Genomic DNA, 26,879 nt, shown 5'->3' with positions numbered 1-26,879 from the left:
CTTGTTCCTGATTTGCAAGGCCTGGTTGCTATTTTTCATTAATAAAGGAGAGTTCTTGGTGTTATTGGTAAACTCTTCTCGTGTAACCCAATCCTGTCCTGTCCTGCTTAGCTTCCCCAGAAGCAAACTGGGCAGGGAGGGACATACCAGTTTGCACCAGGGGGAAGAGGTTTCCCCCACCTCGTCATGATTAAGAGAACTGATTGGGTGGAAAGGGAAAAGGACAGAACTAGTGGTTAATTACTGGAAGGAGAAGTGCTGGGCCTAAATCTCCCTCACCTCAAATTTCACAGTGTTTGCAAAATATTGTGGCTCAACCAGAGAACTTCGGTGCTTAGGTATCAATGCAGGTCAAGGCTCCACTCATTTTTGAAATGTAAAAATGGCTTTGTCTTGCCAATTTGCTGTTGTAAACTGTCGGTGTTCCAGTTTTAACCACACCTTACTCTTTGTCCTCTGCTCTACTCCCTCTGCAAACATTCGGCAGCAGATAGAGATGGATAAGTGTGTTTCTTAGAACAGGGGTCGGCAAGAAGGTTGACCAAAGTATTCTGGTAGACTAATTTCTGGTGAACGGCTTAGTATCTGCTGGTTGCTGGGGTTCTTGCCAAGAATGCTGGATTGTGCGGACCTTGGCCTAAGCAATAAGGCACCTTCATTCTTACGCAAGAGTTCGTGCTTGTGATCACGTGTCGTAAATAAAAATGTTCAGCGATCTTAATAGTTAAAGAGATAGTGTGCATGTTCTCTAACTCTGTGAGCTTTTAAAGCACATTGGTGATTCTAGTAACAACAAAAAAACACCCTTGACCACACAAGACTAAAGTCTCTGCTTTAGAAGTTCTGAAATTGATGTTCATGAGATCTTGATAGTCTCTTGTCACAAAGGATTTGTTGATGGGCCATGTTTGGCTCCAACTCTGGAACTAGGAATAAGATTTCTGGAGTGGGCTATGTGATTGTGTATACTTGTGCGCTCCTTCTACCTGGATTTGACATTATGTGTGCTTACTCTGGTTAAGGCGAATCCAGCAGTGTTCCTGAAGCCACTCAACCTGTTAACTTAGCACTGTTCACTTGTAGCTCCAGACAGAGGGAGAAGAGAGCTCGGTGCCCAACCACATACCCTTCATATGTACAACATTTCAGATTCAATAGGCAACATCGTTGGTTAATAAGATGGCGTTAGCACGGATAAGAATGAGAGAGCATGCTCCGAGCTCTAGACATGAACGCAGAAAACCGCATGTTCTAAATAATCCTACACATTATTTGCTTCCTCTTTATGGTACACTACTTGCAATCATGTACTTTGCCCTCCTGTACTGCAGGAAGTTCCTGTTTATGAATTCGGTTCATTTAATAAAAAAACACCCTTGATCATAAAATCTCTTCTTTTGTATGACCAGGGATGAAAGTTAATCAAACACTCTTAGCACTCTTGGCCATACATGGGATGACGTTTTGAAAATAGCAGAATAAAACATTTTATTGGAAGCAAAGATACACCTTATTGTAGTTTTGAAGTGGTCATCTAGGCAGTTGTCTAACAAGCAGCAACAAAAGCGTACTCTATTGAAACATGTAATTGATATAATTTTTTTTTTATATGCCACTAATATTGCTGACTAGTTACACTGATCAATTGGGGCAAATCTGTCAACTCCCAACAATTTTTTAAAAGCCCAGATTGTACATTTTCACTTGCAGGTGTAAACTAAGGGCAATTTACGGAGCAAGCATGTGAAGCAAATCTTCCCTTTGGCATAGCTGCCAAGTTTTCCCTTTTCTCGCGAGGAACCCTATTCAGCATAAGGGAAAATCCCTTTTAAAAAGGGATAACTTGGCAGCTATGCCCTTTGGTTAAATACAGTAGTTAGTAATACATAACTGCGAACTAAGCTTCAGTGCAGGTAACCAAAGTTAGATAAAAGTATGTTTATTTTATACTTTTATGTGTTCGTTCGTTTACATACAGATCTTGCGCATGCCTTGCCGGAGTAGTGAAAGTATTCAGAATATTGGCCTACAGAAATGACAGGCAGACTTAGAAAGCACCGTCTGTCAAATCATAGGTCATTACCCTGAACCTCAATTTTGAACAGAAACTTTGTCACAACATTTTCTGCTGAACACACAGTAATTTTACGTGGGTAGCTAGACATTATGCCAACACTTATTATACAGAAATAAAATTTGGGAAAGGAACACGGTGTTTTCAGTAGAGGTAAATAGCAGGTAGCTGGTTGTTCTGCTGTGAGATGTTCTTCAGGCAATATCCAGTGAAGGTCAGTGGCCTTCAAAAGTAACAGCACCTCCACTGGAAATATGGCTAGTCCACATGGAGTTGCTGTTACATTTGACAGCACTGCTTAGAGCATTTCTTTTCCGTCCATCATTGGGTCTGTAAATGTTCTTACTGCATCTCGTCTAAAATAGGTGTCTGGGAAATGTTTCCCTGAGCCTCAAGATAAGCAGAACAAACGTTTTGCGTAGCCCATAGAACATTTACTAGAGTAATTTTTTAAAATGTCCATTTCTGACATATCTGTTGCATGTGAAAAATCAAGAGTTTGTCATCTCTTGCCCCACCCAGTCCCACATTTGTATCCAATGCCATGTGTGTGGGGAATCTGGTACATCCCTGGTGCCCCACAAGTATAGTACAGAACCGGGTTATGCTGCAGCAGGTACCACGAGCCGTCAAAGAATCTTTAAAGAAGAAGAAGAAAAGTTTAAAAACTGGTGTCTGAATGCAGATAAAATCCTTTCTGGAGAAGCATTTCTCTTCTTTGAGAAATGTTGAGATTAGGGGCACATGAATTTATGTTAAAAGAAATACAACCAGCTTTCAATTTCCCACAACAGATAATTGAAAGTTATTGATCAAGATAGCTTTGAAATTGAATTACTAGATAAGGACTTCCATGTAAAACTAGGCAAAGCTGTTTCTTAAACTACGAAACAGATTAACAGTCTTCTCTCTAAGAAGTGGAAGGACTGAGGCTAAACGTTTTCCCACTTACAGAAGAAACAGTGGCCCCTGGAACTAAATTTAATTTAAAACTTACAGAATCCTGAACTTTGCAGTGGGAGAACACTGAGCGGAAATGGAAAGAGTTAATTACAAATTTGTGAAAGCATTTGCAGCTTGTTGTACACTAGATACTTTATTCAATTAAGGGGAAAGCTTCCTCACTGACAATCCAGATTAGTTGGAATGACTTAGATTTAAAATAAATGCTAAATCAGCTGCTTTCCAAGTACTCAAGTTTAACTACTTGAATATCTGTGCATTTGACAGCAAAATGTCCCGTCACCTAGATTTGACTAGTAGCTGGATGTGGTTATCCTCATTTAATTAAGAAAATTACTAAATCACCCCTGGCTGAGCTAATCCTTCCACATCGCAGCTCTTAAATCTTAATTTCTGATCCAAAGCCTGCATTGATTTCTGTAAATTTATAAGGTCCTACCTGAGTAGCTTAAAAGGTAAGTGCAGGAGAACTTACCTGGCACTCCTCGCTATTGTACAAAAAGGTAGGAGCAGCAACCACCAGTGCCTGTTTCTTTCCTCGCCCCAAAAACGTCTCAATGCTGCTTAATTTCCCACTAAATAAGCATTTGGTGTAATCAATATCAGAGTTCAAAATGATTGGTTGGCGTCACGGTAGCGTGAATTGCCCTGTGGATTTTCATGCTAGGAACCTAGAGAATGACACGTAATGCAACTTCTGCCCAATACGGCTTATGAATTCAGGGCAAAGTTTTACAGCCAGGCTTCTTTTGCTTACATTGTGAATTATGGTTCTCAAACTGAAACTTGCCCTTCGTAGGGTGATAAGTAGATATTTGAGGAAGGTGTTTAATGTACACTGCAGAGAGAACTTTTGCCTTGGGTTTTTTTCAAGGTATGTAGTGTACAGATGAGAACAGGAAACACAAGCTTGTTGTTTGGTTTAAAAAAAAAAACCACGAGAGTGGAGATGTATTCCAGGATTTGGAAAGGTTTTACGGCTATCAAATATTGTGTTTCTTTAGGCCAATGAGATTCTGAAAAACTACTGTAGCTAGTAGTTCTTTTTTAAATTGTGAGAACAACAGTAAATTCCTGATCATTCTGGGTAATAAGAAATCTTTAGGATCGTATTCTGTTTTTAACTTCTTAAGAAAAGAAGTTTCCTGATGTTTTTGTGCTGTAATTTTACATTCTGTCTTAGATTAGCAGGTAGTACTCATTGAATATTTAGAGTATAAATTCTTCCAGGAACGTTACTGCTTTTAAAGCTAGGTTCTAGTCTGTACAACAGCAAACTCTGAAAATTTGTTTGCAAAACTGCTTAAGGACTTGAAGGAAAGAGAGAGAGAGAGAGCCTGAGATTCTGAAGAATGGTTCTGTTTTCACAAATGACACCTGCCCACCTACACATGTTTATCATTTGTCATGTCAATATCATTGATATCGTTTATTTATCCCTTGTGAAGGTTTCCTGCCTTGTTGCCTGGAGGCAATTCTTACTTCCCCCAGACAAGTGGCTATTTTCAAGCCTGTTACATGCAGATTATTAATTATATCTAACCATAGCATCTTCACTATCGACTGCTTGTCAGGTTGCAGAGTGAAGTACATGCTATAGACAGCTAATTTTGTGAGTGCCTGTTGTTTTGTAGCCAAAATGGCACCAGCCATGTTTAAGAGGGTGATCATCTGCAAGCTTGGGGGAATGCAGTGGACTGTCTTGAAAAGTAGGTATGGCTGGAACCCTGATAGAAATGCACACTGCACACTGCATCATTTTGTTGCAGGTCTCACTTGCAGTAATCTAATCTCATCAAAGTGTGTTCAATTGCTATTGGCCTTTGGGTTTCTCAGGGAATGTAACATGGCTTTGTTATCACTTTTTATATGCTTTGCTAAAGTCCAGTATGTGTTGAATCAAGATATTATCTTATACAAAGTTAGATGGGTTCACAGGCCTCTTTTCACGATCATTGAAGGCAAAATATGACAACAGAAATGGCTACTCTCCATGGTAAGAAGCCTGAAGCTTCAAACAAATGGATCATTTTAAATTTGTCATGGTTAAACTATGGAACTCGCTCCCACTGGAGGCAGTGGTGGCCACCAACTTGGATGGCTTTGAAAGAGGATTAGACAAATTCATGGAGAGGAGAAGGCCATTCACAGCTGCTAGCCACATGCCATAATGCCCATGTGACAGGTGGGCAGAGTGTTCTTGTGCTTCCCTCAGGCCATTTTGAGAACTGGATGATGGGCTAGATGAGCCACTGACTTATGTCACAGTGTTCTGAAATAAAGCTTGTCTCTTTAAAAGTTTTACTTTTTTATGTGGCTCATGTCTCAGAATTGGAAGTTCCAATGCAATGGTCACCAACCTTTTGGGGCCCAGGGACACATTTGGAATTCTGAGGGAATGTTGTAGGCATCAGTCACAAAATGGCCGTCACAAGGGGGCGTTGCTTGACGCAAAATGGCTGTCAAGTGGGTATGGCTCAACACAACATTGGGACTACTGGTATTCCTACATAATAATAAAGCATGAACTAATTGGTTGAAGTTCACTGGGTGATTTTGGGCCAGTCAGTATCTCTCAGCCTAAGGTACCTCACACTATGGTTGCGAGGATATAATGGGAAGTGAGGAAACTATGCTTGTCAGCTTGAGTTGCCTAGAGGATATTATTGTAATTTTTTTAAAAAACACCAAACTCATCCTTCAGGGCAAGAAAAAGTAATGAGACAAGCTTCAAGGCAAGTGGGGAAGAAACCCCCTTTCCACTCTGTCTGTCACTCAAAATCAAAATGCAAGAAACAACCAGAAGGCTACCCCATCATCTCTTATCCCCTCCACCCTGAGGCAAAATGCCCTCTGGAACAAGAAAACAGGGGAGAGAGCCCCTCATCACCTCTCCATTTCCAAAATAAAAATGCTTTATGATGCTAGAAAAAGTGGGAAGGCAAGCCATGAGACAAGTAGGAAAGCAAACCTGCCACTTACCTGTCCCCCAGAGGAGGGAGGAAGTTATCGCCCAACCAATTTGAGTGAAAGCAGGTGGGAACTTCCAGCTCTAGGAGCTGCTCTGCATTATAAAGCAATATGAAGCCTAGAGAGTTACCTGCACAGTTTGCTACATAACTTTTTGTCTAGGAAGGCTGGTGTGAGGGACAGGGGATATCGCGAAGTCCCTCCCCTCCTGAGTTCAAGCCAATCCCCGAGCACAGGGGAAAGCAGAGAGAGTTCCGATTCCAGTGGGGAAGCAGGAAGTCGTGTCCGAGGCTCAGGCAAGGTAGAGGAGCCAGGGTCCCAGGTGGGACAGGAAGGGGCGAATAAGGGGGGGAGACCCATCCCCCCAACTCCGGAATTACGCAGAAAGAGGAGGGGAAAGAGGATGGGTCTGCCAAAGCTTTTGTGTTGGAGAAAGACGCGCCAAAAGCCATTCGGAGGTTCTGAAACCGACTGACCACATCACTCCGTGTAAATAGCAATGACTTCAGCACTGTAAATACGCAGCACCAATAAAAGAATAAAATGCAGAGCTGCGTAGCGTCGTTACTCTGAAGTAGCCCACTCCGGCCACTGTGACAGCAACCTCCGAATCCTTTTTGGGCTACTTTGGAGTTGCCGGGATGAGCGTGTCAGAGGCGGAGAGATGGCGGCAGATCGCGGAGCAAGCCCAGCAAGAACTGCAGCAGCTGTCGCTGCAGGCGCAGGGGGAATTGAAGGCAGCTAAAGAAGAGACTAAGAAGGTCCAGGACGACCGGCTACAACTTGCGGAACAGGTGAGAGCGCTACAGGAAAGAGAGCAGGAATTAAGGGCGGTGGCGGTAGACCTCCAAAACAAGCTGGATGCAGAGAAAAACAAGGCGGGAGGGGCACCCCAAGTCCAAGTGCTGCCAGGAAGGAGAGCCGGGACCCTAGTAAGCAAGTTCAATGGAGACCCGAGGGAATATCAGGGCTTTGAGACTGAGATTGTGTATGCTCTTGAGCTGCACCACGATGAGTTCCCTGATGATGAGCACAGGGTAGCGTTTATTGTGGAGCACCTTACCGGGGCAGCCAGGGAGTGGCTAAGACCGTTAATCGCAACAAAGAATCCTTGCATGAAGAATGTCAAACTATTTCTAGAAGGTTTGAAAACGATGTATTCGTCCGATAGTCATATGGACCAGACTAAGGAGGAACTTCATAATTTACGCCAAGGAAATATGACAGTTCGCGCGTATTGGGCGAAATTCACCATGCTGGTGCACAGATTGGGGTGGGAACTAGAGTCACCCCCAATGCAAGCGGCGTTCTACTTGGGGTTGCATGAGGAGGTGAAGGATGAGCTCTCGAGAGGTCCAAAGCCCAGTAATATGGATCAGCTGAGCAAAGCGGCTCTGGCGGTGGGGGTGAGACAGGAATCCCGGTGGAGCGACAAGCAAGCAACGCGCGCAAAGCGGGCTTGGTTCCCACGGTCGCAGGAGAAGCCACTCCCCCAACAACCCTTTCAAGCCACGCCTGGGGCCAGTCAGGACCAGGAACCCATGCAGATTGATAGCGCGCGCGCGCGCGGGCTTTTCAAACCCCAGCGGCGCCAAGACGCAAGGAGGGAAGGGGTGGGAATTGCTTTCTCTGCAACTCCCCCCAGCATCTCGTCAGAGACTGCCCACATCGCAGGGAGTGGCAAGGAAAGGCGGGAACGGTTGTGCCCTCCCCCACTGACGCAGCACCACAGCAGGGAAACGGGAAAGCCTGGCTGCAGGAGACAAGGGGCAGCAGCCAGGCACAGTCAGCAGACAACAGCCCCAGCCCACCCACCCGCACAGAGAGGAGCAGAGCCAGCCCACCCCTCCCAGAGCAGGAGTGGTTCTAGAAGTGACGCTCACGCTCCCAAATGGCTATCCCCTGACGGTCCTCGCCCTAATTGACAGTGGGGCGTCAGCGAACTTCTTCTCGAGAAACTTTGCAGAAGAGCACCAGATCCAGCTTCTGCAGCTGGATTTTCCTCTGCACATGGCAACCATTGACGGCAGAGAGCTGCTGGGAGGGGCCATCACTCATCAAACCCCCCCCATGAGAATGACGGTGGGAAGGCACTCAGAGACACTGGCATTCAACGTCACCACCATCTCAGACCCCCCCATCGTCTTGGGCATGAGCTGGCTGGCGCGCCACGACCCCTCCATCAGTTGGCACCAGAGATGCATCACTTTTGGATCGGACTTTTGCCTGGAACATTGCATGCAGCACCAACCAGGGGAGGGGCCTCCGATAGCCACGGTGGCCACCATGCACGTCAAAGGGGGTGAGGCGATACCCAAGCCGTACTGGGACTTGCAGGAGGTCTTCAGCGAAGCGGAGTCCGACCACCTACCCCCACACAGGCCTTTTGACTGCCAGATCAACCTGGTGCCGGGGGCAACTATACCCCCAGCCAAGCTGTACGCCATGTCAGACCAGGAACTGGAGGATCTGCGCGCTTTCATCGACAAGAACCTCAAGCGGGGGTTCATCAGAGAAAGCAAGGCAGCAGGGGGCAGCCCGGTCTTCTGGGTGGACAAGAAAGACACGCAACAGCGCCGTCTTGTGGTGGATTTTAGACGGCTGAATTCAGTGACAGAGCCAGTGGCTTTCCCCATGCCCAGAGTGGATGATCTCCTGACAGCGGCACGCAGGGGCAAGATTTTCACCAAGCTAGACCTGAGGGGGGCGTACAACTTGATCAGGATCCGGGAAGGCGATGAATGGAAAACCACGATGTTCACGCCTCTGGGCTCTTTTGAATATCTGGTGATGCCCTTCGGGTTGCAAGGGGGCTCAGCATGCTTCCAGGCCTTCATGCACCACGTCCTGGGGTCCCTCCTCTTCAGGAAATGCTTGGTCTTCCTGGATGACATCCTTATCTATTCCGATGACCCAGTGCAGCATGTGAAAGATGTCAGGGAGGTATTGCAACGCCTGAAGGAGAACCACCTGTATGTGAAGCTGGAGAAGTGCAAGTTTCACACCAAGGAGGTGGACTTCCTGGGCTACAAGCTGTCAGACAAGGGGCTGGCGATGGACAAGGACAAGGTGCAGGCCATCCTGGACTGGCACAGCCCCAGGACGCGCAAAGATGCCCAACGCCTACTAGGCTTCGCCAACTTCTACAGGAAGTTCATCAAGAACTTCTCTCGCGTTACGGCTCCCATCACTGACTGCCTGAGAGGCAAGCAGAAGTTCAGGTGGACGCCTGAGGCGCAAGCAGCGTTTGAAAGCCTCAAGAGGGTGTTCGCCTCAGACCAGAACCTGTTCCACGTGGTTCAGGACGCGCCCCTACGCGTGGAGACAGATGCTTCTGATAAAGCTGTGGGCGCCATTTTGTTGCAACTGGACGCCAACAGAGAGTGGAGACCCTGTGCCTTCTTCTCCAGGAAGTTGACCCAGCCAGAGCGAAACTACACGGTGTTTGATCGGGAACTTCTTGCGATCCACGCTGCGTTCCAGCACTGGAGACACTTCCTGGTGGGCGCCAAGCACCCCATCCAGGTGTGCACAGACCACAAGAACCTGGAGTTCTGGAGAACTGCCAGGGTGCTCAACCAGCGGCAGATACGGTGGGCAGAGTTCTTCTCGAACTTCAACTTCTCCATACACTACATCCCGGGAGAGCAGAATGTCAGGGCGGATGCCCTCTCCCGCAAGCCAGAGTACATGGAGGAGGAGGCGCCACCGGCACCCAGGCACATTTTCCCCCCGTCAGCATGGTCCTGCGGAGCAGCAGTGGTGAGCGAGGCAGAACTCACAGCACTGACGGCAGCGGATGAATTTGCCAACCGCATCTTCAGGGAACTGAGAGGGGGGGGGAGCAGGCATAAGACTTTGCAGAACGCAGGGGGCTGCTTTTCTACAAGGGTGCACGGTACCTGCCCACCACCCAGCTTCGACGTACGGTCCTCAAGCAGATGCACGACAACCCAACGGCGGGTCATTTTGGGAGGGACAAAACCACTCACCTAGTCATGAGACACTTCTGGTGGCCAGGGGTGAGGGAAGATGTTCGAGACTATGTACGGGGCTGTGACACCTGCCAGCGGGCAAAGGTGGTCAGAGCAGCGCCACCGGGATTGCTGGAGCCCTTAGCCACGCCACACAGGCCGTGGGAAGTGGTGTCCATGGACTTCATCACAGATCTGCCTTCTTCCAGGGGCAAGACCGCAGTGTTGGTGGTGGTGGACCTCATGTCCAAAATGTGCCACTTTATACCGTGTGCCAGGGCGGTCTCTGCAGAAGAGACAGCCAAACTGTTTGTGGATCACGTATTCAGACTGCATGGATTACCTTTAAGGGTTATTTCGGATCGTGGCCGCCAATTTGTTTCCAGGTTCTGGCGGCGGCTCATGAACCTCCTGCAGGTGGAGGTCAGCTTGTTGACGGCTAGACACCCGCAGACCAATGGACAGGCGGAGAGGGTCAACGCCATTCTGCAGCAGTACCTGAGATGCTACGTCAGCCAGCGGCAAACGGACTGGGTGGATCGCCTGCCACTGGCAGAATTTGCCTACAACAATGCGGTGCACGTCTCCACAGGGGTGTCGCCCTTTAAGGCCAATTACGGGCGCGACCTCAGATCTTTCCCAGAGAGGGAGGGGGAGGAGGAGGAGGAGGGCCCACAGGCTGAGGATTGGGCAGAGGAACTGGAGACGGTGCACCAGCAGCTCAGAGAACACTTGGAGAGAGCCAAGGAAGCGTACAAGAAGGGGGCAGATCGCCACAGGCGACCGGGGGAGGTCATTAGGGTGGGGGACAAAGTTTGGTTGTCCTCGGAGGGCCTTCCCATCAGAGGGCGGTGCAAAAAGCTGGCGCCCAGAAGGTTGGGCCCCTTCACGGTAACGCAACAGGTCAACCCGGTGGCATACAGGCTGGCACTGCCAGAGGACATGAGGGTGCACCCAGTGTTTCATAGATCGCTGCTGTCGCCGTACAGGGAAAGCAGCAGGCTCCGAGGCAGCGAACAAACCCCTGAGGGAGGGGGGGAGAGGGAAGGCAGGGAGCAACTCAATGAGGCCACGGCCATCCTGGATTCAAGGTGGGGGGTGGGGGGACTGGAGTACCTCATGGCATGGGAGGATGCTCCACCGTCCCAGAATGAATGGGTCCCAGCCACTCAGATACAGGAGGAATTCCTGGTAGAAGAATTTCACGCCCTCTTTCCCCATAGACCCAAGCCCTGGCACATGGAAAGGGAGGGGGAGGGGGAGGAAGCACGGGAGAGCAGTTCACCATGGCGCTGGGAAGCGGAGTTTGAGGAACCAGAGGATGAGGTATGGGTGTCACCGAGATCCACACAGTCAGAGGAAGGAGCAGATTGGCAGAACATTTTTACCCCCACCAGCTCTGACGCCACGGACTTTTTGGGATTCCCGTCCTCCCAGGCGGAAGGGGGGGCTCGCAGGACTGGGGGGAGGTGTTCACACCAACGGGCTCGGAAAGCACTGAGTTCTTAGGCTTCCAGTCGTCACCGACACCTGGGGGGGACCTGGGGAGGGGTGAAGGAGAGCTTGGGAGGGGGGTGGATGTGAGGGACAGGGGATATCGCGAAGTCCCTCCCCTCCTGAGTTCAAGCCAATCCCCGAGCACAGGGGAAAGCAGAGAGAGTTCCGATTCCAGTGGGGAAGCAGGAAGTCGTGTCCGAGGCTCAGGCAAGGTAGAGGAGCCAGGGTCCCAGGTGGGACAGGAAGGGGCGAATAAGGGGGGGAGACCCATCCCCCCAACTCCGGAATTACGCAGAAAGAGGAGGGGAAAGAGGATGGGTCTGCCAAAGCTTTTGTGTTGGAGAAAGACGCGCCAAAAGCCATTCGGAGGTTCTGAAACCGACTGACCACATCACTCCGTGTAAATAGCAATGACTTCAGCACTGTAAATACGCAGCACCAATAAAAGAATAAAATGCAGAGCTGCGTAGCGTCGTTACTCTGAAGTAGCCCACTCCGGCCACTGTGACAGCTGGAGACTTACTTTTTTTAAAAAAAGGAATGCTCAGAGTTGGGAGCTCCTTCCTGGGGGTGCTAACGAAGGCCTTCACAGGCGCCATATTGGCAATCTCTGTTCTACTGGTTCTCAGTTTGCTTCAATGTCTTGTGTTATTTTGAAGAATATATTATAGCAGGAGTCTCCTGATCTGTTGTCTCTGCTTTGCTTTTTTTTTTCCTACAGAAAAAGCATTGAGAATGTTATTAAGATAGTGGAGCAGCATGGCAGTGATGCATGGTGGACCCTTCCTATTGAACAGCTTCTTCCCAGTGAAGCTTTGGCACAGGTAAGTCATTGTCAGTGGGAATTCTCTCTGAAGACCTGGTCCGTGTAGGTAATGGCTGAAGCCAGGGAGCAGGAACCAGGAGGCTAGTGGTCTGGCAGGCCAGGGGTTAACTCTGATCCCATATACCGTGGTAGGCTGGGGTAAAGGGAGCAAGCAGCAAGGGTCTAGCACTTCCCAGTAATGTCCCATGTTCCAAAGAATATCCTGGAGCTGGGTCAAGACAGTAACTATAACTGTTAATAGGTTGTAGGAATACACCCACAATAGATATCCAGAAAAAGAAAACTATAGCTTAAACCTTAAAATGCCAACAGCTTTTCTTATAGCATAAGGTTTATTTGGACTAGCTTCTGCTGCCCCAGATGCGTGAAGAGTTTTTTCTCTTCAGTTGACGCTGACCTGTGTCGCCTTTTTCAACGAGGATATAATAAAAGGTTATATTGTGGCTGTTCCTTTGTGAATTTTTACAATATAGAGTTGGGGGGGGGGTTAGAAATGGAAGAAAAACTGATCTGTCTGAGAGTTGTGGAATCCTTACTTTGTTCTTTATTTCTGGGACAGGCTGGAAATGTCCAGGATTACATACAAGGACAGGATGTCCTAGACATCTGGTTTGATAGTGGAACATCTTGGGCTCATGTTTTGGAAGGTAAGAGGTGATTTTAAATTCAGTTCCTATCAAGAATTGTGCAGTTGGGCAATAGACATTCACCCTTAAAGTCCACGGGGAGATGGGGAAACTGTGGCCTCCCCAGATATTGTTGGGTTATAGCTCCCACCCTCTCTGACAATTGACCGTGTTTGCAAAATACACACACCTTTTCGCTGTCTTTTGACACCTGTGATGTGTATTTTTAGGACTTACCTTATTTCTGTGGTTGTAAATTGTTGTTTTAAACTGTTTTCAATGATGTGGTTTCATTGTTGTAACCTGCCGTGGGACCTTAGGATGCAGGGCAGGTAATAAATGACGGTGTTGATTATAATGAACTTGCGGAACAACATCTGAAAGTCTGCAGGTTCCCCAACCCTAGTTTAAGCAGTTGCAAAGTGTTGGTCTGCTTTTTCGTGTGTAACACAATGTTGAAAACCTGTTGAAGGTTTAAGTGTGTATGGATATCATTGCATTGCATTTCCTAAGTGTAAGAGCTAGGTTTTGCGTGCTGCAGTATGTTAATCTTGCTTCAGGCAACAAAGCCTACTTGTTTTCTTATTCTGTTTTTTAATAACATGTCAGTCGTTTTCAAATAGTGGCTTTTCAGGGTGCTTGTGGATGCGTCGGTAGCCAGTCCTCTGAATATTTGCAGAAGTGGCATATATACAACCTGGGGGGGGGTGCAGAGAAGATCTATGTCTTCACCTTCATATGCTCCCCAGTATAATGGCAGAAAGGTCGGAATTGAGTCGGAATCTGGTACAGGGAATCAGTGCTTTTGAACTTTACACCCGGAGTACACAAATGTCTGATAACTATCTTGTTGAACTGTAAAACATGTTGGCCCAGGGTTGTGGTATTGTTGTTTTTAATTTCCCAGCAACCCAGGGAAGCAATAGAACCATCAGCAAACTGAGTTTATTGAAGGGCTCTCTGCCCCTTGTCTTGAAACCAAACAGTTAGATAATAGTGAATTTTGTACAGCTCACTTACAGTTGCAAAATCCTGACAGTATTCTTCAACAAACTGAAAGAGATGGACAAAGACGGTTTTCTAACCAGGGTCAACACATGACACTGTGCATTAGCAGTGCACTCTTCCTTGCTTGTGCATATTTTGGGCAGGTTAATTCTGATGGCCAGAAGCCAAGTTTATAGCTTCTTGGAAGCTCTGCCTAATGATACCTACAAGGTGTCTATCTCCAACATTCATTGCCCACTGTGTAGTGGTCTGCCAGGCTGTGTTGGAATTGAAGACAATGAACCAGCTGACTGCGACAGCAGCTCAAATTGTTATTAAGCATTCAGGATCTTGTTTATGACTTGACAACTTAATATTATAATTACAGCTACTGAATGCATTTTTATTTAAGAAGGCTTTCCTTGAAGTGTGACCAGACACTTATGGAATACTGTATCAATTGTTTAAGAAACAGTTTTATTGTTTTTAGAGTCGGTATCTTTGATATTTTATCTTACTGTACACTGCCCCAGTAGCTTCTGGTTCTGAAACAGTTTATAAATCTGTAAAATACTAGTATTTCATGTCAAGCAGTTTATCAGTTCTTAAAATAAGGAATCTTTGGAGCTAAACTACGGTACTTGTAGCTTTTCAAAAGCTGCAGAGAAAGCCATAACAAACAATACAACACCTTGAGTTGAAGCCATTCCTTTTCACCCAGTGCATGCCTACAAACCTGCAAGGAGGAAGTTGTCCTGGTTCAACTAAAAACGGACATGGCAGGAACGGGAGGGGAGAATCTTGCTGTCTTCCTCTCACTGCAATACATTGTTTAGTTGTGGACACACTTTAATGTCACTGGTAGGAATGTACTCTCGTATTTGGGAGAACATAGCCCTAGATATCCCTGCAGCGCGACTCCTGATCTTAACTACTTGCAGAGCCATCATGCATTGAAACACACACATGCCTACTGCATTTTAGTTCTGGTTTGAGTGTTCTGTATCTAGAAACACTGAATGCTGTTAGGTTGTGTTCCTTGTGCAGAAGGATCTGCTCGCTTAAGCCAGGTTTAACGATACAGTACCAGAGAGATGGAGCATCAGATAAAAACAGCACTGAAATCCATCTGTCTTAGTGCTAGCTCTCACCATGGAGCTCACACACTAATGTTTAACTAAACGAATGGGATTTTTTTTATATAACAAGACTATCTTGTTAGAGCTTTTGTGCTGACAGTGGTAGTTTAAGGGAAAGGTCTAGGTAATTGTACTTGATATTAAAGTACATGTTTAATCTATGGGTTAAAGTCTCCTATAATCAAAGATACAGAATATTATATTCCAAGCGAAAAAGGATTATTAAGGGCCTATGTTCCCTAACTGTAAAGAATAACCCTAATTAAAGCCTTCTATCCCATTTTTTCATGTTGTAAAAACTGTAAGAAGATTGTGGGGAGGAGGCAGTTATCTACACGGCGATATGCGAGCAGTTAAGAATGAATTATTTTTTTGTTTGCACAAACTTGCGCCAATGCCCTAATTTTATTTCGGTCTCAAGTCAGAAGTGTGTTAGAAAACATATATTTTTCTTCTTTATTTTCCTTTAAAATATTTACAGGCCACTTTTTATGAGTACAACTCATTCAAGGCAACTCACATTTAAAAAGTCCAGCATAACATCCATAATACAAAACACAGTTTAATTTTGGGCAGAGCAGTTATAAAACAGTATGTCAGTGTGTGTATTAATAACAAGAACACATGCATATTGGTAGATAGTTGACACTGAATCTGTTTGAATGGAAGGTTTCTCTTAGGAGCACACATAACAAGATTACATTCACCCCCCACCCCCCCACCCCAAGGTGTTGTCTGTTTTTCACATTTTGTGAAAATTTTCCCATTTCTTTTATTTTCTTTCCCTTTTTTCTCCATCAGGGACTTTACAGAGCTATGTAGAGGCCCGCGGAATATAGTTCTTTGGCAACAAAAATCCTCCACAACGCACATACTTGCATGATACACTTTTACAGTCCAGTGCTATGCATTTGTTTTGCAGGCACCCCACTTCCTTCAGTGGGGGATTAATCCAAGTGACTTTTTACAGGAATGCAGCCTTGGCGAGCTGAAGTCTTTCCCCTCCGTTTTTTAAAATGGAAGCTTGAGGTTTTCACCTTAACCATCTCCAAATAAAATCTCTGCAGGAAGTTTCCTGTGCCCTCTGGACTTCCAGAGCAGTGCGATGACTGCGGTGGATGTGCAATCAGAGCAACAACATCCTGCCATTAAACCTTATGCATGTTGGGAGCCTTGTGTGCATGCCATTTCACTGGTGTGTGTGTGTGTGCCTTTGTGTATGTATGTGTTTGTTTATTAAATTTGTTTCCTTCCCTTCCTCCCAAAGGAGCCCAGGGCGGGTTACCCTGTTGTGACTTTAAAAAATGAAATGAAAAATAAAATCAGAACATAACACCTAAAAACAATAAAACATCTAAAACAAATATAAGAACATATGTAACCAAATCATGTGTCTGGAGAGGCCTCAGACAGACCATTGGGTCATCATCCCGGGGATCCTTAGCCCAGGCTTCCTCAACCTTGGCCCTCTAAAAGTTTTTGGCCTACAACTCCCATGATCCCTAGCTAGCAGGCCCAGTGGTCAGGGATGATGGGAATTGTAGTCTCAAAAACATCTGGAGGGTCGAGGTTGAGGAAGCCTGCGTTAGCCAATCATGGCAGGGAGGAGAACTGGCCAATTAGGAGATAGTGAGGATGATAAAGAGTGTTACAGAAATAGCTAGGTAGGCAGGATAAACCTGATTAATTTCCTCAGTGGCTGAAAAGGATTTAGGAAGGGCTAGAGGTGCTTTTACGTGAAGAGGAAAAGTGGATAGCCATTCTAGAAGGAGATAGTTTTAATACCGTGTTTCTCATAAAATAAGACGCCCCTACAAAATAAGACATGGCAGGCTTTTCACGAGTTGATTAAATATAAGACATACCCAAAAAATAAGCCATAGTGAGGGGGCAGGTCTGGCAAGGAAAGGAAGGTGTTTAAGCGCCTTCAGAAGAGCCGGCAAGAGGCAACAGCGCGCTTGCTGGCAGCCTTCTTCTCATGCCACTCGCAGTGGCCGTCTCCGCCGCCGCCGTGCTTTGGCGCTGGGATCACTGTCGCTGCAGCCGCGCTCCTGGGCGCTCTCGCCGCTTCCCCCGCGGCCACCTCACAGTGTTTTGCGGGGGCGGGGGCTTCCCGACAATCAGCTGAGAGGCGGGTTGATCGGGCGCCTCTTCGCCGCCGCCGCAGTGCTCAGAGTGCTCGCCCCCCAGTCGCCCACGAAGATCACGGGCTTCACCTGCAGCCGCACGAGGCTCTTTGTGCTGCGCTGCGCTGTGCTCCCTGAAGCGGCTCCCGTGCAGCCGCCTCTTGCCGGGCCCTCCACCGCCGCTTCTCTCACAGCCGCCTCCGCGGCTGCTTCCTGCTCCGCCAACGTGGCCGTGCTCCTTTGATCACGGTGTTTCTTCTGCTCCCCAGCAGCACGCAAATGGGAGGGCACCCTTGCCGTTTTTATTTTCTGCTCCCCGGCTCTCCCCGGGTCCCGCTGGGTCGGGGCTTGGCGCAGCGCGCTGTTGCTGGCTCCCACTCGAAAAAATAAGACAACCCAAAAAAATAAGCCACCCTGGGGGTTTTTGAGGAAAAATAAATATAAGACGGTGTCTTATTTTATGAGAAATACGGGTAGCAGTGAATTATAAGTAAAGTTCTTGTTTAAATGTGAAACAGTGTTTCTTTCAGAAAATAAGTACTGTGTCTTTAATAGTAAAACTGCCAACTTTATCCTTCTTTCAGGGTCAGTCAATAAGAATACAGTTTTCGTTTCCATCGTGCCACAGCTTTCTTTGATACCTATTTCAGGGAATGAGTTGTCACAGGAACCCCCAATATCAAGAGTTCTTGTTTCAGGTTAAACCACAGAACCTAGGGCTTGCTGATCAGAAGGTTGGCGTTTTGAATTCCCGTGACAGGGTGAGCTCCCGTTGCTCGGCCCCAGCTCCTGCCCACCTAGCAGTTCAAAAGCACATCAAAGTGCAAGTAGATAAATAGGGACCGCTCCAGCGGGAAGGTAAACGGCGTTTCCATGCGCTGCTCTGGTTCGCCAGAAACAGCTTTGTCATGCTGGCCACATGGAAGCTGTACGCCGGCTCCCTCGGCCAATAATGCGAGATGAGCGCCGCAACCCCAGAGTCGGTCACGACTGGACCTAATGGTCAGGGGTCCCTTTACTTTTACCACATAGTAGTACCGTTGAATTCTTTGTTGTTTGAGGAGGGGAGTGACCAAGGTCAAATCACTCCAGACTTCGCTCCCATCTTCATTGAAGGAGTGAAAGAAGAAAAGCTTTTGGCAGGTGCCTGCCTAATGTCGATAGGCAGGGAGTTCCAAAGTACAGTTGCTGCCGCACTTAAAGCATGACTTTAGTGTATAGGTGTGTTACATAGTAAATCACTTCTCTGTGACCTTTGTCACGTTGTGCTTCTTACAGCATAAATTAAATATCAAAATTCCCTAAAGTTAAGCAAACAGCAGAAGGCTGTAAAAATGGTGTGACAAAGGAATCTGTGAAAGGACTAACTGAATACTGCTATGAAGGGGGGAAATGAAATGTTCAAAGTTCCCATTGCAAGGCAAATTAGTTTTTTTTCAAAAATCTGCTCCCTTGTTTTCATAGGTTTAATATGGGACAGAGGCCTTATGCTAGGGGAGGAAATGCAAGTGAATGAGGTGTCTTCTTGCATAGGATTTCAGGGATGTGAGAAGATGCACTGGCCAAAATTCTACCTTTCCCACTCCTATTCAAGTCACAGAAGGTGTGTCTTTTATTGAATTAAACAACTGGATTCACCTTTTTCCTTGGGAGTAGGTAGCTTAACAGTACCTGCACTCTGAAGCCTTTTAAGTGTCTTAAATGGTGTTGTGTGTGTTTTTAAAGGGCTTTGTGTAAACTTTGCTGTAAAGCTGTCTTACAGGTTACATTAGTATAACACGGTATTAAAGCTAAAGCTCCACAGCAGCTAAATTCCTGCTTTAAAATGCCACTTTCTTCTTGACTTTCTTCAGATGCAGGTGAAAGGGCTGATCTATACTTGGAAGGGAAAGACCAGCTGGGAGGCTGGTTTCAGTCTTCTCTCTTGACCAGCGTGGCAACACGAAAAAAGGCACCATATAAGTAAGTTGATGCTTCTGGAACCAGATATCATGGGAAGCAGTAAACACAATACATCGTAACTATATGTTGAACCTCTGGATGGAAATGACAGCATCAGGGTCTTTCTTCTAGGGCTGTTATGGTTCATGGATTCACTCTTGGTGAAAAAGGAGAAAAGATGTCTAAATCGATTGGCAACGTTGTTGACCCGGATGTAGTTATCAATGGCGGCAGCGTGAGTAATTGCATCGTTATGTTCCTAAATCACAAAATTCACTCGCATTAGCTTCTCAGAGTAGCAATGGTAAGCACCCAGTAGTTCAGCTAGGTCCAATTATTTACTGCCAGAAACAATTTGCTTTGCATTAAATCCACCCCCAGCTCAGCAGTGAGAGAAGAATTACTGAAGAGGTGGCAAGTAAGACATATTCTTGGGGGATCACAGCAGCAGAGTACACATCGTGCGGAAGGATAAAGTAGCAAATGATGGGCAAGTCCACTGCTTGAGACTTTGGAGAGCCACTGGGCTAGAGGAATCAATAGGCAGCTTTCTATGTTCTGGAGGTGAAAGGTTTAGCTGAGAGCATAGCATGTAGGCTGAGTGGGTAGGTTAAGCAAGATCAGGCTGGAAGGGAGGTAAAGGCAGATGCATTGGTGAAAGAGCTCATGGGCATAATAAACACCGACTTATCATTATGAGAACAAGCCTTAGGTGCTCCCACCTCCCCTCTTCTGGTGTGACTGTGAAGAGGAATTAAGCACAGTTTAAGAGTTATGTTCAAAGTGATCAAATTGCACTTAGGTTAACTGTGGTTGCTTGAAACATGAATTACAAAGCTGGACCCCCCCCCCCCAACTATGGTAACTATAGTTAGAATTAACTAGTATAGGATTTGGATGCAGCATTAAACTGATTTAATTGAAAACTGAAGCGAAAGCCTCCAACCTCATATTTCTCTAGAGGAGAGGAGGTGCGGAGGAGCACATGAGTCCGAGGTTTGTGCATGTCACAATAAACCATGGTTCAATTGCCCTATTCAAACCAGGTCTATATGTCCCTCAATTGTTGAAAAGAGCAGATTTTTATTGCTGCTGATGGAAAAGCTTCCTAAAGTGTCTTTCTGAAGCTGAGCTTCCTTGTGTATCCTGAAACAGTCGTTGAAACACAGCCCTTGGCAGCCTCGCTTGCATATATCAATCATCATAAAAACAGACCCGTTTTATTGCTTCTTTACCTTGCTTATCAGTGCCTGTTCTGCGGGGGTGGGAATGGTTTTCATTCCTGATGGCTTTAAGCTCAACTTGTGCTTGACTTAACGTTTTGATCAGCTGTTTAGCTTGTGTATTGCTGTTCACTGCCCAGCTCCTACCTGGCCCTTTGGATGCTCTGGTTAGATTTGATAGACCCTGAATTTCTACTTTGCCAGAGCTCCTGGATCTGGGAATGTGGAGCAATCCCCAGTGAATTAATAAGGGTTCAGCTACTTGGTGCCATACCGTGTGCCAGTGGAGACCAGGAGATAAACATCTTTAAATGGGAATCAGTAGCTGGACCCTCTACCCAAGCAACCCTCTTGTCTTATATGGGAACATTTTGGGTCTGGTTCTTTGACCTTTATCAGACAGGTCTGTTCTAATGTATGCTTCGCATGTTGGCTGAGTTGTTCTGAGCCACCAAATCATTTGAAATTTAGAAGTTCTGATATCAGGATTTGAAGATAATCCTGGTATTTTATTTGTTCTGATTTTAATGTGTATGAAGGAAATATTTAGCATGCAGGTTGGTTTGGGGGTGTATTTTCCTGAAGTTCAGTGCATGCTACAATTGTTACTCCAGTACTCTTCCACTTGACCCTGCTTAGTTTTTTTTTCTTTTTTGCTACTTATTATAGTACAGTTCAGATGGCAGATGACAGTAATGAGTTAGAGCAAAATAGAAAAAGGAGGGTAGGTGAGTGGTTGGGGTGGGGGAGAGAGAGAGAGAGAGAGACGAGCGTTGTATAGGTTGTTTCATTACATACAGTGGTACCTCGGTTTAAGTACATAATTGGTTCCGGAAGTCTGTACTTAACCTGAAGTGAACTTTCCCATTGAAAGTAATGGAAAGTGGATTAATATGTTCTAGATGGGTCCGTGGAGTACTCAACCTGAAGCATACTTAACCCAAAGTATGAGTGTGATTGGTTCTGGAAGTCCGTACTTAACCTGAAGCGTACTTAACCTGAAGCGAACTTTTCCATTGAAAGTAATGGAAAGTGGATTAATCTGTTCCAGACGGGTCCGCAGAGTACTTAAACTGAAAGTACTCAAACCGAAGCGTACTTAAACTGAGGTATGACTGTACTTGTAACTTGTAACTGAGTTGCTTAATTATTCTGCTGGGGCTGCCCCATTCCTTGTTCAATAAGGAGGGTTCATCTTTCGGAGACCTTCCAAAGTAAACAAGCACAATTCTAAACAGGAGAGAAATTGGCTGCAGCTTTTGCTAAACCAGGCTTAAAAAATTTAATGGCTGGGGTGGGGTGGGGGAATTGCTAGCATGCTTGAGGCTTGCAGAGGGGCACAGAGTTCTATCCGTCCACATAATTCTACTGCATTTCTGTGCCAGGGGAAGAAATGGGGAACAGACCATCTCCTGCCTAACACTGAGTCAGACCAGTGGTCCACCTAGCTCAATGGCAACTCTCCAGGTTTTCAGACCAGGAGTCCTTCTCAATGATTGAACCTGGAGCCTACTGCCCCTAAACTATGGTACTTCCCCTTTCTCTCTAGGCAAGAACATCAGCAGTAGTTGCTGTGTAGTAGTTTTTACAGCAGCAAGGAACTTCCCTGCACACACACACCCAATGTCTGTGACTTGAAAGCTTTTCAAGTAAAAAGTAATGCTGATCCTTTGATGTAGCTTGTCCTGCCACTCTCCTTGATGGCTCCAAGTTGACAGCAAGTGTGGTTTGACTTTTCTCTCCCTTCCCTCCCCCATAGCTTTGCACTAGGTAGCATGACACAGGTGTGTGTGTGTGTGTGTGTGTGTGTGTGTGTGTGTGTTGTGTTCTGTTCTGTTCTGCAGAGTGATAAGGAACAGCAGCTATGCTGCTAATTTTCATTTGAGAATCTCTGGTCCAGTTGGATTGTGGGGCGACTGCATGTCAAGGTTTCATTGCTGTGTTGCCAGAAATGTGTAAGCAGTTGGTGCTTTATGTGCTCCAGGAAAATGTGTGTTGTCAACAAACATGCTAGGTAGACTTCCAACATAACACTACGGAGTTTGTTCCATTTCTGCTTTCCTGATAGAACAGTCCTCCTCCTCACCCAACCCCGGTTCTGGGGGTTCACCTGACCTGAGCGGATTTGGGAGAGGAGAAGAGAGGAAAGTCCTGTTGCACTAGCAGGAGTCGTCGTGCTGGCTTCCGGTAGCAGAATGGAGCAGTTGGCTCCCACCGTGTAAATTCAGCAGGTTTTCAAAGCTAGTCTCTCTTTTGATTTCTCCCCCTACCCACCCAATCTTTACACTCACAGGACCACAGTACAGACCCTCCATATGGCGCCGATATTCTACGCTGGTGGGTGGCAGAGTCGAATGTCTTTGCGGAAGTTCTTATTGGGCCAGCTGTGCTTAACTCTGCACGAGATGACATCAACAAGGTAGGAAGCCAAGAGAATAACAACAATAAGAAAAACCTCTCGAGTGTCTCCTCTTCAGTAGGATCCATTTCAGATTTAAAACTGTCAGTTTGGTTTGTAGTATGCATAACCAGGAAATAATGTTTGAGATCTTCTCTTTAGTTTCTGTTTCAGCTAACACTTGCTGCAGCCCAGCTTTAGATAACTTGACAGGAAAGGGCAACAAAATCACTTGCAGCATGATTGTATTCAGCTGTTTGTTCATGCTTCCTATTCTTATGGTAGAACTAGATGTGTTTGTCATGGAGCAAACATGTCTCCTCAATAGTGATCCAGAGCAGAACTCCAGTATAGGTAGCAGAGTAAAAACGTAAAACACGTTGCAGGATTCCCCAAAAATAGACCAGAGGCAATTATATTTCATTCAGCAGAGCTACTGAAAACAAATGAGCATAATGGTCACAAATCCAATACATTCAGGATTGGCACTGTCCATAAGAAATCCAGTTGCAGCAGACTTAACTTAAACTTACAATAACTTATAATAAGACTAAACTTTAACACTAAGCATGCTGTACTATGTGCAGAACACCACACCAGAAGGAAAACAGAGAGAAAGAGAAACCCAGGCTCCTTCTGGCCCTGCTTTTATAGTCAGCATGGCCTTGACAGAAGAGATAACAGAACCAGTTTAAGCCAGCTGAACTCCGCTTCTCTGAAGGAATAACCCAAACATCATGAACCTTCTGCTTGTTTCTTTCACACAGAGAAGCTTCCAGAACCCCCTTGAATTAATTAGAATATGAAAGATCTCTACACATCAGAACAATACTTTCTGCACTAAGGGATGCAAACTGACAGCGTTACAGCCAACTCAAGGCTGCTGTCAAAGCCCCGTGTCTCCGACTCTTCCCACTTGACAAGCCATTCAGCTGGAATTTTGGGAAACTATTGGCACAGAGATGTCCCATCGTGTGATGCATGTGCCTAGGCAGTAAAGCCCCGCTACCTTGTGTTTGCCATAACTTTCCTTTCCAGCCCGAGGGCCTTGGCACTGATAACAATTTGGCAGTCCTCTGATCAGCTATTCCTCCATTGTATATTGCAAGCCACATAGAGCTTTGGAAAGGAGAGGAAGGGAAGAGCTGAAAGCGTTTAGAGATCAAGTGACTTCAAACTTTTTTAGGATCAGGGAAGTACCTTGGGGTGATTTCCAGGCAACTGTAAGCAGTCTCCTTTCTTCCACCCCAAATTGTGAAACAATGCTTATATTGGAAAAGTGACCAGATAGGAGTCTCCAGTATTCTCAAGGAATTAGAAAAGCCTCTGAAATGTTTATGGCACTATTGGTAGCAAAAACGGTTTTAAATTATTACTGCTGTATCATTCTGGATTTTGTGGACTTATCCTGATTAATGCATGTTGCTGACTGGTTTGTTGATAGCTTCGGAACACGATTCGTTTCTTGCTCGGCAACCTGGCCGGCTTCACCCCAGAGACGGACACAGTCCCCACATCGGAGATGTATGTAATAGACCAATATATGCTCCACCTGCTGCAGGGCTATGCAAACAAGGTAAGCAGGGAAGGGGGGTGGGACTAGGAGTTATAAGTGCTTACAGTGTGAGCCTTTGAGCAGTCAGCTATGTGAATTACTTAGAAGAGAGAATTTAAATTGCTGAATTGAATCATATTGAAGCTAAGGTCCTAGTTGTTAGGCAGTGTTTTGTCATGAATGCCAATCTGGAGCATAAGAGAGACCCTCCTTATGATTATGACAGGCTTGCAGACGTTTTTAATGATTGACATTTTATTATGTGGCAGCTAGACTGGTGACTGGGAGTGGCCGCCAGGACCACATAACACCGGTCCTGAAAGATCTACATTGGCTCCCAGTACGTTTCCGAGCACAATTCAAAGTGTTGGTGTTGACCTTTAAAGCCCTAAACAGCCTCGGTCGTGTATACCTGAAGGAGCATCTCCACCCCCATCATTCAGCCCAGACACTGAGATCCAGCGCCAATGGCCTTCTGGCAGTTCCCTCATTGCGAGAAATGAGGTTACAGGAAACCAGACAGAGGACCTTCTCGGTAGTGGCACCTGCCCTGTGGAACACCCTTCCAACAGGTGTCAAGGAAATAAGCAGCTATCCTACTTTTAAAAGACATCTGAAAGCAGCCCTGTTTAGGGAAGTTTTTAATATTTAATGCTGTGTTGTTAATATTTGATTGGGTGCCGCCCAGAGTGGCTGGGGAGACTCAGCCAGATGGGTGGGGTACAAATAAATTATTATTATTATGTTTTTATATTTCACTGGAAGCCACCCAGAGTGGCTTGGGAAACCTAGCCAGATGAGCGGAATATAAATAATAAAATTATTATTATTATTATTATTATTATTATTATTATTATTAAATATTTTGTACTCAAAGCATAGAGAATTTTAAATATGAATTTTTTTGGGGGGGGGAGAAACCCCTAGTGGTCATAATTCATCCAAGGCATTGTGTGTTCTTATTCATTTTTTATTTAGCACATTTGTTAACCGCTTCACAAATCAAAGCAGTGTACAATGGGACAAACTTAAGATAAAATGCAAATTTGAAAAACCATTAAATCATTCCTACAAACTCAGAATAAACAATAAAGCTACCTCTACAGATGTGTAACCTGTGTTTCATAAATGACTGGGTCACACCTCCCAGAAAACCTTTAGTAGAAACCTATTCAGTGGGCACCTACACATCATGATTCTAGGTGCCTGCCTAATTTCACCAGGTAACTGATTCCAGAGGGCTGGAACCGCAGTGCTAAAAGCCCATGTACATAAAAGCAAATCAGGACTTCTTGGGCATTTCCCCCCCCAATAGTTTTCCTTTCTTTAAATCCTGGAGGCATCTTATTGGCCACTGTGAGAACAAAATGGTGGAGAAGATGGGCCATTGGCCTGATCCAACAGGCTCTTATGTAAATACTGGGCATGGAGGTGTGAATGGAGAAAGACTCTTTCTCTTACTGTGGTTTCTGAATCTTCAGTACTTGCTTCTTAATTTAGCCGTCTGTTTTTGTATTTTATTTTTTCAGGTTACAACAGCGTATAAGGAATATGACTATGGCAAAGTCGTACGATTACTGCAAGCCTTCCATACTAGAGAGCTGTCTAGTTTTTACTTTAGCATAATCAAGGACAGGTATGTGTAATAGTGTACCCTTGCTAATGTGAGTCTCCCTATTCACTACGCCTTGGTTCCTGCTTAAGAAAGCTTGTCTTTAGGAAACCTCAATGCACACATAGAGATGCACAAGCAATACATGAACAGGGCCTTTGTTGTTACTAGCTGGCAAAAGCTTCCATCATATGTGTGACTGGAATCTTAAACCTGAAATTTATTTTATTTTTGATTTTGTGTGGGCATCACCCCCCCACCTAAATAAAACAGTATGAAAAAATCTAGCCATCAGTACCAAAACCACTGGGTTCAGTGCTATTTGTGTGTTGATAATGTATACACACACACACATGTATTAATTTGCCAAAGGGGAAAGTATATTAGTTGTTTGAAATATAGAAGGGCAATTACTTTGGCATTCCCAATTTAAAATGGCACCATCCTGGCTTTTAATTTCTTCCAATATCTAAAAGTTCAATCCCCCCACCCCCCGCTTTCAGACTTTATTGTGAAGAAGAAAAAGATCCCAAGCGCCGCTCATGTCAAACAGCCTTAGCTGCAATTTTCGACACGGTGGTTCGTTCTTTTGCACCAATCCTTCCTCATTTGGCTGAAGAGGTATTCCAGTACCTTCCGTATCAGAAAGGTAAGGCAGATGGAGCTATCAAGTGCTTCTGCACACAGGGCTCTTGGATGTTATAGCCTTAGCAGTGTGTTTGAGAATCCCCGGGAATTCCTTTTATCTAAACAGTTGAGGAACTGTCTGTGCATTGGCTGGCAGGGTGGAACTGCCTGCAGGCCCCCAAGAGAGTTAAACTAATCATTTTAGAAAAAGATGGGGGTCTTTAAAATCTTGTAATATTGATGATCTGGAGCTAAAATAGTGTTTAAGAATGCACCAATAAGTGAAATTTCAACTGGCAGCCTTAGCTTCGCAGGAGTGTTCCAGGTTCGACAGTATGAAC

At 45.7% G+C, this 26,879-nt stretch overlaps 1 protein-coding gene across 1 annotated transcript in view; it reads left to right on the top strand.

Annotated features, from left to right (window-relative positions):
* IARS2 (isoleucyl-tRNA synthetase 2, mitochondrial) overlaps positions 1–26,879 on the top strand; it is a 38,465-nt gene that overhangs the window by 9,643 nt on the left and 1,943 nt on the right. Inside the window, exons 13-20 of the mRNA XM_035111368.3 lie at positions 12,200–12,302; positions 12,864–12,951; positions 19,036–19,144; positions 19,256–19,358; positions 22,640–22,765; positions 24,189–24,320; positions 25,829–25,935; positions 26,415–26,560. Of these exons, the coding sequence (XP_034967259.3) occupies positions 12,200–12,302; positions 12,864–12,951; positions 19,036–19,144; positions 19,256–19,358; positions 22,640–22,765; positions 24,189–24,320; positions 25,829–25,935; positions 26,415–26,560 (914 nt within the window). The remainder of the gene's footprint in view (positions 1–12,199; positions 12,303–12,863; positions 12,952–19,035; positions 19,145–19,255; positions 19,359–22,639; positions 22,766–24,188; positions 24,321–25,828; positions 25,936–26,414; positions 26,561–26,879) is intronic.

This window comes from Zootoca vivipara, chromosome 3, assembly GCF_965207765.1.
Source record: "Zootoca vivipara chromosome 3, rZooViv2.hap1.1, whole genome shotgun sequence".
Classification (NCBI taxonomy): domain Eukaryota; kingdom Metazoa; phylum Chordata; class Lepidosauria; order Squamata; family Lacertidae; genus Zootoca; species Zootoca vivipara.
The sequence above is the reverse complement of the archived record's forward strand: the minus strand, read 5'-3'. Positions and strand labels throughout refer to the sequence as shown.